This window comes from Trachinotus anak, unplaced genomic scaffold (genome assembly GCF_046630095.1).
Source record: "Trachinotus anak isolate AG129_WGS33_773 ecotype Australia unplaced genomic scaffold, CSIRO_AGI_Tana_v1 ptg000024l, whole genome shotgun sequence".
NCBI lineage: Eukaryota > Metazoa > Chordata > Actinopteri > Carangiformes > Carangidae > Trachinotus > Trachinotus anak.
This window is the reverse complement of record NW_027273875.1, coordinates 13388792-13399302: the sequence shown is the minus strand read 5'-3', so window position 1 is coordinate 13399302 and position 10511 is coordinate 13388792. Positions and strand designations below refer to the sequence as shown.

Here is a 10511-nt window from a genome sequence, read left to right as displayed (position 1 = left end):
TAAAATCGTTATGAGGTAATAATACAGATGTTTAATTGGTAAATGTGCTTAAATGTCAAAATAACTCTGTGACAGATTATTATATGTCACATTATTTGATTAATACTGTTCCATCAATGATAATTTTGCTGTTGCAGCTGGTCAAGATTCGGCTCATTTTAACTACTTAGTTGGGTAGTTTAGTCCAATGTCTGCCAACCTGGGGTCTGGCCCCTCCAAAGGGCCACAAGATAAATCACTGTGAGATGATTAATGGGGTGGGAGAGAAGACAAGATAAAGTTCTGCTACACAAATCTGTTTTCATTTCTAATTGTTGCCTTTTTGTGAAATATTTAACATTTCATTAGACAGGTCTTTAAATGAAACCATTTGAGAAGTTTGGAGAAATGTCTCTTTGGTGAAAGTGCTGACAACGTGACAGGGGACCTCGACCCCTGTCAGTTTATCAAATTAAATATTATACTCAGTCTCTACTGGAAAAATCCTTTGCACTTTGTATCTGATGCAGTTCATCCCAAAAAGTTGAACTGATAGCGTATATCTAGTAGGACTACATCCAAGAATCATAACTGCTTTTGGATGAAATCAGTCAATACCGTCCTTGACATGAGGCTGCTGTTGAGAAACGTCTCCTTCTAACAATTTGGGCCATCGGTGGTATAATTGTGCAGTATTACAGCACAGCCTCCGCAGTCCGCTGCTAATATCCTTTATTCTGTCTGTTATTTATGATTTAAATGTCTATTCTTGCAGTGATTGTTCTCCACTGTCCATTTTTGTCATGATGTGATGAGTTCAAGTGTTCAGATTTAGTACTAGTTTTCACACCTCTCACATTAGGCAACACCTCAGTGAATCTAACCTGTTTACACATCTTGGTTGAACATTTCATGTTATATAAGTCATGCTGGGTAGCCTACTGTATCAGTAGAGCAGATACCCAATCATCCCCTGTATAGATATGACTTAGTTATCATGCAAGCTTTTTTTCCATTATTTTTCTACTTAAGGAATCAAAATTAATCATATTTTTGTCCCAATACAGGTTTTCATTTGTTCAAACTCTGTGATTCATCAGGAGTGCTCAAGCTACTGTCCATATCAGGTATATACTGCATGTTGATAGTAACTTGGGGGACCGGAAATCCTTTTACATTTTGTTTTCTTTTGAGAAAAAGCCAAGATAAAATATGACCCAAAGGACTCAGTGAACACGGGGCCTTGATTCTTTTGTACTTTGACCACTTCCTACAAAAATAAGTCAATAATGCTGTCACCCTGACCTCACACACACCTATAGGAGAGGGACCTGAGACCAAACAGTCATCAGCTGTTAGCATCTGTCACTAAACAGCGGATCCTGGTCTATGAATGGACACCACATCACAATAATGCAATTGATATCAATGTCTATCTCTGATACACAAAGCCTGCTCCATTGATTTCCCATCAGTTTTGTCATGTTATGATCTGCACGATGTGAAAAATGAGGACATCAAAGTTACAAGTGTGTTTGATTGTGATTAAAGATTGTCAGTCTGTAAGTCAGTAGCAGGTATATGAATACAGTATGTTGTTCACAGGTTGCCTGTTTTTTTTCAGCCCCACATATATAAACATTTCCCTGGTTTCAGCCAGTTTAACATGCTTACAGCTCATCAGTGTCTTTTTTTATGCTTAAATATTATATTTTCTCTCTTTTGCATCACAGCACTGCTGTAATTTTTTTCTTGCAGTCAGCATTTTTCTAAGCACACAGAGCTTGTCCAGACTGTGTTGAAAGCATCAGGGCATTGTCCAATCTGCCAGTCATTTCATTTTGAAATATCAGAGCTTGGCATATTATATAAAAAGTGTCTGCCAAAGTTCACAGACAGTCTTATCAGAGAAGCTGATCCAAAACCAGCCACTGAGTCTTTAATGTGGAATTTAGAACTTATAAAACAATAAATGTGACACGTACTCATATTTGAGTGTCTGATTTACATATGATGAAAACCACCTTTAACCCCTGTTCACGTCCAGCAGACACATTTCACATGAATAAATAAAAACAAAACTGTCAATTTAAAGAACAATAATAAATTGAATTGTTTAAAAATAAAAAAAAGTTTCAAACTGTTTAATGAATTGAGAGGTAGATTTTGGAAAACATGGTTATTGTAAGATCAGAGGACTGATACCAGTGACTCCAGGGAGCCACTTCTTCTGCCAGAACCAGTCAGGCTAGTTCATCCCAACTAAGCTAACCATCTCCAAACAGACATGAGAGTGTTGTGGATTCTCAAACGTATTTCCTTTAATGTCTCAAGGCTGTAATACAGAAATAAAAGACAAAAAATTCTGTTGTGTATATGTTTTATTTACCCTGCATTTAGTATCTGTAAAAATACCAAACACTGAAATTATCATTGTTTTATTGAAAGAGTCTTTGCATGATGTTGCAACCCAAATCCAACCTATGACTCTATTTGAGAAAGTGTGAGGCCTTGCACAAAATCCCAAACCCCAAAGAGATTTAGTGAGGAAAACTGGGCTTGTGTCATTAGTGTCCCCTTTGTGCAATTTCTCGCACCAACCTGAAAAAAAACAGCAGTCTGAATGAACACACAGGTCTCAGTGGGTGGATACATGAGCATTTCCATTCATCTTTAATTAACAGGCCAGGTAAGAGCAAATTTAGGTGTTCAGAGCCAATTAAAATGTACAGTTATCTGAACCTGCAGCACCAGAGCTTTAGAAATAAATATGCATTCAAATCCCCTCATCCTCAGTCCAGTCTAGACAAAGATCAGGTGTGTGTCCTTGTCCACTCCATAGTTGCCTTTGTGCTCCTCAAACAGATTGCTGAGTTCGTCCATGTACAGCTGGTGGAGGGCGTCGAGCTCCTCAGCTGTTGGCTTCTCGTTCCTCTCCACCCTGATTGGCCGACCAACTGCAGAGAGGTGAAAAGGTGCAGGAGGACAACACGCTCAGAGTCAGTGTACTTTATAATTTGCAGTATGCACTGTTTGATGCCATTTGAGGTCTGTTTCATCTAAGAAAAAAAGGGGGATGACATACATTAGGGCAGAATGCCAGCCTGTTACAGAGGGCCGTGGTGTGGGTCAGAGACCGTTGCTAAATGTGGTTGCAGCAGATTGAGCCACATCTCTGCCTCTGTCTGCTGGACTGATAAAACCTGCTCTTTATCCGACCAATATTACTCACGTTCACTGAAACTCTCTTTGCCAACATTAGATGACATGAGATGCTTCCAACAAAATCAATAGCTGGTTGGGAAATACATGAGCAGGGACACGGTGACAATGTAGCTCAGGTTTCTGACTGAGTCTAAAGCCAGGCCTCCTTTGCTTCATACACTGCAGGTGATGTTTATGATGATTATGATGATAAAATGATGGCTATATACTATGACCTGCTGCATGTACTGTAGAACATAGGTGTTTACTCACCCACTGTATTGATGGGTTTTCTGTAGGGCATGAGACCAAAGGAGTACTGGAAAATGCCACGTGCGTGGAAGAGAGGCAGGGAGATACCCATGATGTTTTGTAGCCGTTCTTGTATCCATCGAAGCCACGTTCCTCTTGGGTTTTCCACTTGATCAAACACTTCATTCTCTCCAAAGGAGAACACTGGCACCAGATGAGCTCTAAAAATATGTTTAATGACAATGTTGTTTAATTGATTATCATCCACTCCTCTGAGTCTGACCCCCAGTGTTTTGCATCTGTCTCTCACACTAAATTGATCCTATAACAGACCTCGTACTTTCCCAGGAAGTTCCATGTGAGGAGCTTGAATAAGCCTCTGTTTCATGACGCCATGCTCCAGCCTCAAGAAAACCAAACTTAATAGATTTTCTCATTTCCCCAGGGCTCTCTGCTCTTACCCATGTTCCATGGCCATTTTGATGAAGCCTTTCTTCTTGGCCAACAGCACATTGTAGGTCCCAGGGTGGGCATCAAGGGCCTCAGGGGCCCCACCAACAGCTATTACAACAGCATTACCACCCCCCTTTCTGCGGAGTGGATATTTGGCGCTCTCCTTGTCTGAAGGGATCAGACCTGAAGTGTAGCAGCAGAACAGAAGGAGAGATTAAAATGATATACAATAACCAAAGTAAGTCCATAACCTTTGCACTGCATGTGGCTGAATGAAAGACACAGTTGAATCTGATCCAGTATGATTGAAATGTCCCTGGCCCAAACCTGCACACATGATATAGTCTCTGAAGAATGGGGCTCTGAACCAGAGGGGCAACATGAGCATGTAGCTGGTGAGGCCAGGAAACAGCCCTCTGAAGCCTGTGGCGTAGGTGCAGAAGTTAGTAAAGGCCCCGGCCACAAGCACGCCATGGGGATGGAAGCCTAAGACGTAGTTGTGCCTGGGATCCAAGTCAGCTGTCTTCACCAACTGGGGGAAGAAAAAGGAAGAAAAGTGGGAAGATGAAACCATCTACGGGGCACATGTCCAGGTGCATGCACATATTTTAGATTGAAGATTGATGTTTCCATAATAGGTTGATGAAGTGTATGATTTCAGATTATGTGATTCTTCCGATAAAAAAGCTGACAGTATTGCATTGTGGCAGCCCGAGTGGCTGCAACAAACATGTGTCTTGATCTCCCAGTTTCAACACTGGTGTTGACCCTTTGAGCCCTCTCTCTTCCCCCAGCCCTGTCCTTACTTGGGACACAGCCCAAACACATTTAGAACCAGTACATTTATTAAAATACAAGTTCAAGGTACTTGTACTCAACAATTTCCATTTTATTGCTTTATACTCCTACTACTCCCACTACACCTCAGAGGGAAATACTGTGTTTATTACTCCACTACATTTGCATTTATGCGACAGTTCGGGTTACTGGTTACTTTTCGGATTAAGATTTGCCTAAAAAAAAAAAAACAGACACCGTCTGCTTATAAAATCATTGAGGATTGAACTAGTAGTTCTCAACCACTTTTTTTGTCTTATGGTCCCTTAAAGGTACAGAAGGTATAAAGGTTTATGTAAGAATATGAAGCAGTTTATATGTATTAATTGCTTTTTATTGACAATGTGTGAACAGACTTGTATTTCATGTGTCTTTCAATTGTTGCAGAACCTCTCACCAAGCAATAGATCAATGCAGAATTGGTCACTGCAGCTGTACTGCAGCTATACATAAACCACACAGTGAAAACACACACTGCTATAGAAAACACCATTCCTCTACATCACTATGACTCCACTATGATCATCTATTGCATAATTTCCTCAATGAGAATCCTTGATAAATTCACTTTCTAGTAACAAGTATTGATTAGACAATCATTTGTTCACTAATAAGGCTGGTACAAATATAAAGTCTAAAAGTCAAAATGAACTCAGCTGGTATTGACTTATAAAAACCCAGGAACAGGGTCAGGTAAAGAGATCTTTGTGTTGGACAAACCATTCAGTGTTTAAATTGATCAATCGGCATTGATCAGCATTCCCCCGTAGTGTCAGAAATAATGGTTCTTGGTTATTTTTCTGATTAAGATTTGACTTGAAAGAAACAGACACTATTTGCTTATGAAATCATTAAAAGCTGAACTAGTGGTTCCCAATCTTTTTGACTTATGGTCCCTTAAAGGTACAGAGGGTATGAAGGTGCATGTAAGAATATGCACCAATTATGTGTGGATCGATTGTATCTAACTTAAAAATTAGACTTTCTGCAGCTTTCTCAGTAACAGCCTGTGGACTGATTGCTATCTAAAGGCCTTGGGCCAAATTTTCAGGGAAAATCCAAAGGATGTGACATTTATGCTCCCTCTGGAGCGCCTTCCCTCAACACCTCTCTTCCAGTCAACCTACAGCACCAACACTGTGCAACACCAGCTAACATTGACTTAGAAATAGAGTCCACTAACAACAACAAAAGACCTGCCCCCAGCATAACACAGACTCCAACACAAACTCCATGAAAGTACAAAAAACAACATGTCATTAGTCAAACTATAGCCTCGCATAGTCAGACACTTTGATTTAGCTCTGTGTAAGAGCTGGAGAGTCAAATATGATCTAAAATATAATTTACAGTCAAACTATAATAACAATGTAACTTTATCTACTTCATCTTTGTCCACATCACCATTTGTAAATCAGATTGTAGTCATAATATATCTGAGTTTTTCATATGTCTTTTTCAATTTTTCACAACAGAATCTTCCCATCAAACAATAGATCAATGCAGTATTGGTCACTGCAGCTGTATATAAACACACAGTGAAACCTTTGACCTTTCTGTGAAGGTCTGATTGTTCCTGTACTGTATGTACAATGAAATTCTGTATGATAGCAGTGTTTCTCTACAACACTGTGACCCAGCTACGATCTTCTGTTGCACTTCCTCATCGAGAATTCTTGATAAATTCACTTTGTTGTAACAAGTATTGATTAGGAAATCATTTGTTAATAGTGCACTAATAAGGGTGATTTCACTATAAAGCAGCTCTTCAGATCTATCTGTCTGTCTGGTACAACTGTAAAGTGTCTCTTCAGATCTATCTAAAAATGAAGATAAACTCAGCTGGTATTGACTTATAAAAACCCTGGAACAGTATCATACACTATTTGTTTATGCCTGGTAAGAACTACCTGCTATGATGCTTTGAAATTTGTCAGGTAAAGAGATCTTTGTGTTGGACAAACCATTCAGTATTTAAATCGATCAATGGGCAGTGAGTAAGGTTTCTCTATAGTGTCAGAAATAATGGTTCTTGATCGCTAACTGTAAATGACTTGCTAAGATATCTCAGTGTTGGCAGGCCTCCACTGACCGAGAGCAGGGGAAGAGATAGCGAGAGACACTGAAGTTACACTCAAGTCACTGTCAAGGGTCACGTGTTGCAGTTTGTTTTGCAGCGCAGACGAGCAGTGTGCTCTCTGTGAAAAACAAATCTGTTCCCCTCACTCGTTGTATCTGTGAGTGAGATTAGCCTTTCAAGGCCACAAAGCTAAGGCCACATTCACACCCATTATCTAGGATCCCAGGTTATCTTTCAGAGACAAATAAGGAGCTTCCAGGAGCACATTTCAAACACTTAATTTTTTTTTCTCATGTTCTTTGATTATTTTTTCTTCTGTTTAACTGAAGTGACAACACCCTCTACTGACACAGTACTGTGGTGTCATGATTTTGGACCTTCATAAAGCTGGTGTGTTGTTTTGAATACACACTGTTTGTATTGTGGGTACCTGTACCTGCAGGCCCCCGGGTCACAAAGTTAATCATTGGCTCGAGTTACCCTGTTGAAAACCAAGTTGTCCTGCATACTCTGTATAGCTATTGTCCCTACCAAGGACTTTGTGTTTAGTCAATAACATTAGGTGGACCAAAGTTCTGTGGAGCAAGTCTTTTTGGTGTGGATCCAAATTTTTTCAGGGATTTCCTCCTGAAACACTGTGAAGTGTTTTTCTTTTCCTCCTTTTGTCTTCGATTGAACCACAGCACTGTGTTGTTTTTTTTCAATAAGCCAGAAAAAAAATTGAATTAGTTTTTTTGATTTGCTCTCCAATTATTTTGTTGGCTGCCAAATTTTTAACCCTTTTCCACAGCAGCATGTGAGTGGCCTATTTGATGTGAAGTGCCTCAATTTTGTCAAACATTTTGGGGTGACAGGCTTATGCACATATCAGCACCTGTTAAGCTCACTAACTAATATCTTGTTTGTTTAATTTGTAAACAAAAAAAACCGAAGTGTAAAAATGACAGCTGATGCAGTTTTTTCACAGTGGATTTACATGCTGAATGTTTCTTGTAGGGGCCAGAGCCATGCTTGCTGTTCCCCTTTGTTCTAGTCATTATGCTAATACATTACAAACACATAAGAGTTGTACTGATCCTCTCATCTATCTACTAAAAACCTAATACTCCCAAAATGTTGGAATATTGCTCTAAACATTGTGTAAATTCATCCTAATTTAGATGTGATTATAAATGTATCTGCTTTGAACTGCCTCACGTCTTATGATTCAGTTATGATACAGAAGTATGATAAGTTTACAGTAGATGGCTGGTCATGAGTCTGACTCGCTTGATTCTTTTTATTATGTAAAGCCTTGTTATTCCTTGAAAAGATTTAGGTGTTTCTCAAAAGCACGGCCACCAGCAGCTAATCAGCATTATTTAGTGTGGATTTTGCTGCAGATCCAACTAATTAAAAACAGCTCTGTTCTTCTCTTAAAAACCCAGCGACCACACATCAGATGGTGAGGTTGTCTGAGCTGATGACGGTGTAATTAGAAATGGTGGAAAAAGACTGAAGGAAACAAATTAGGCTCTGTGAAATACACTGCTCCTCTTCACCCCTACACTGACTCTTTGTTTCAGATGTAATGAGGCATTCAGTCAGATGATGGGGGAGATGATTTGCTTTGAACGGGTTACAAAACAGGGAATTTTAGATGTTTTAGATGAGACTTGTATTTCTTTTCACATGGACAGAAAAGTAGAAGCAGGATTCTTCTGTCTGGTATAAGTTCACACGAGATCTCTCATGAGAGATTGACATGATAACCAACTACTGTAAATCTCACCTCAGTTGCAATAAAATATAGACCCTGATTATGTGTTATGCGCAGGACAGAATATCATGAACAGCCATTTAATCTAAGATTTCAGATTTAAGATAGCCTTCATCAGTCCCACAGTGGGGAAATTTGCAAATGCTTACAACGCTAATTTCTGGGTGTGAAACTGTCAGAAAGCTGTTGTTTCCACTCTTCTTTATTTGCACCACACTTAGACTTTTTATTGTTTTATTATCAAAAACTGTATCATTATTATTATTGATTTTACAAACCGAATTATTATGTAATTACTTCTGTGCTAGTCTTCTCCTGACTTTTATTATTATATGGTTCTGCCTTTGCAGTACTTATTGCTGCCTTATCTCACCTTTTCTTGGCTTTTATTGTTATAGCCTACATTTTTTCATTTTATTGCTCATAATTCTCTCTGCAGTGTTCTAGTCGGCAGTGAAGAAACATTTTACAGAACATAAATAAAGTATAATGATGTTGGCAATAATAATAGCATCAATATTGTTGTTTAAAATATTTGCAAATATAAAATTATATAGAAAACTGGAATCTGATCCCATTAGATAGTTCAGTGAATCAAGCCAATATGAATTACTGTGTTATCATTTATGGCTTTGAAGGCTAATTCATGTAAACATGACCCACTTAATACTGCTCTGCATCAATAGCATTCAATTATGCTTAATATAGGTCTAAATATATGTGATGAATTCTGACCTCATTTTCTTTCAAAAAGCACATTATATAAACTCAGTTGGCCTGATCTCATACATTCAGAAAGTAACTTCTTGCTGGAAAAAAAAGATTTACTGTCTATGAAATTTATATTGTGTCTTTATAACCTTTTAAAGATATTCTTAAGACATTAATTTCATTTTTCAAACATCAAAATATCTAATAAATACATCAAATGTTTTGTGGTACTGCTGAGGATAATGTATGCAGAGCTGTTTTTAAAATGCTGTTGAATTTATGTTGTTGTTGCTGTGTCTTATCAGCTCAGTCCAAAGTATAAGTCTCTGCCAGGGGCAAGAAGCAGAGCCATGTAATGTGGAGGATGTTGTCAGCACAGGGTCTGTTCTCTGTGAATTCCTCAGATGAGGTGCTCTCCGGTTGTTTTTCATAAGATCAGAAATCTTACAGCAAACATCAAACACTGTTGTTGAGTTTGACATAAAATACCAGGATTTTTTTTTCATTGTCACAAGCCTGCAAGTCAAGGACACGTACTGCTCAAGTATGACCACAAGAGGGACACAAAGAGCTGCAAGAGGGAAGTATGGATTGTACATTGAGAGCTGGCAGTGTTTTTAATATCACACCAAAAGCACTGTTTATGTATCTGAAACTGAAGTATAATTGCCAACTTATCTATCCTTGCAAACACATTTCAAAACCAGAAAAACAAAGCCAGTAAGGTTAGAAGAAACCTTTGTAGTATCAATAATCAATTATCTGTTCCTACCTTGGATCATCGGATAATGTGTGTATGTGTAAACAGTGTTAACCAGACTGCAGCAGACATTTCTTGTTATTTTTTAAATATTTTTTCTCTTCGTTTCAAAGCTGGAATTGGTGTGGCGGTGAGTTCACAGACATGGCTGTAACAAATGGGTTATACATTTTGTAGTTGGAATAACAGCCTTCTGTATTTCCTCTGTCCGTGCCTCTGGACACTGGAATAGTTCTGGTTTGCAGCTGCAGCCAGAGTAAAGCTGCAAAAAATCACCAGAAGTTCCCTAAACTGCTGATTAAAGAAGTTATTTTACATTTTGTAAACTGCACTTATTCACTGACTTACCGAGCATTAGACTTCTCATAACTGTCCATCAAATGTGGAGCTGGAGCCTGGAGACAGTTAGCTTAGCTTACCATAAAGTAATTGGGAAACAGCTAGCTAGCCCTGTCCAAAGAAAGTAAAAGAAAGAA

General features: G+C 38.6%; 1 protein-coding gene across 2 annotated transcripts in view; it reads right to left on the bottom strand.

Moving 5' to 3' along the window:
• Positions 1–2342: 2342 nt before the first annotated feature.
• The window catches only part of mogat2 (monoacylglycerol O-acyltransferase 2), a 12450-nt gene continuing 4281 nt past the window's right edge, over positions 2343–10511 (bottom strand). For both annotated transcript variants that reach the window (XM_071460851.1, XM_071460850.1), the window contains exons 3-6: positions 4216–4420; positions 3897–4071; positions 3457–3656; positions 2343–2936 (exon numbers count right to left, since the gene is read on the bottom strand). In XM_071460851.1, the coding sequence (XP_071316952.1) occupies positions 2782–2936; positions 3457–3656; positions 3897–4071; positions 4216–4420 (735 nt within the window). In that variant the 3' untranslated portion in view covers positions 2343–2781. The remainder of the gene's footprint in view (positions 2937–3456; positions 3657–3896; positions 4072–4215; positions 4421–10511) is intronic.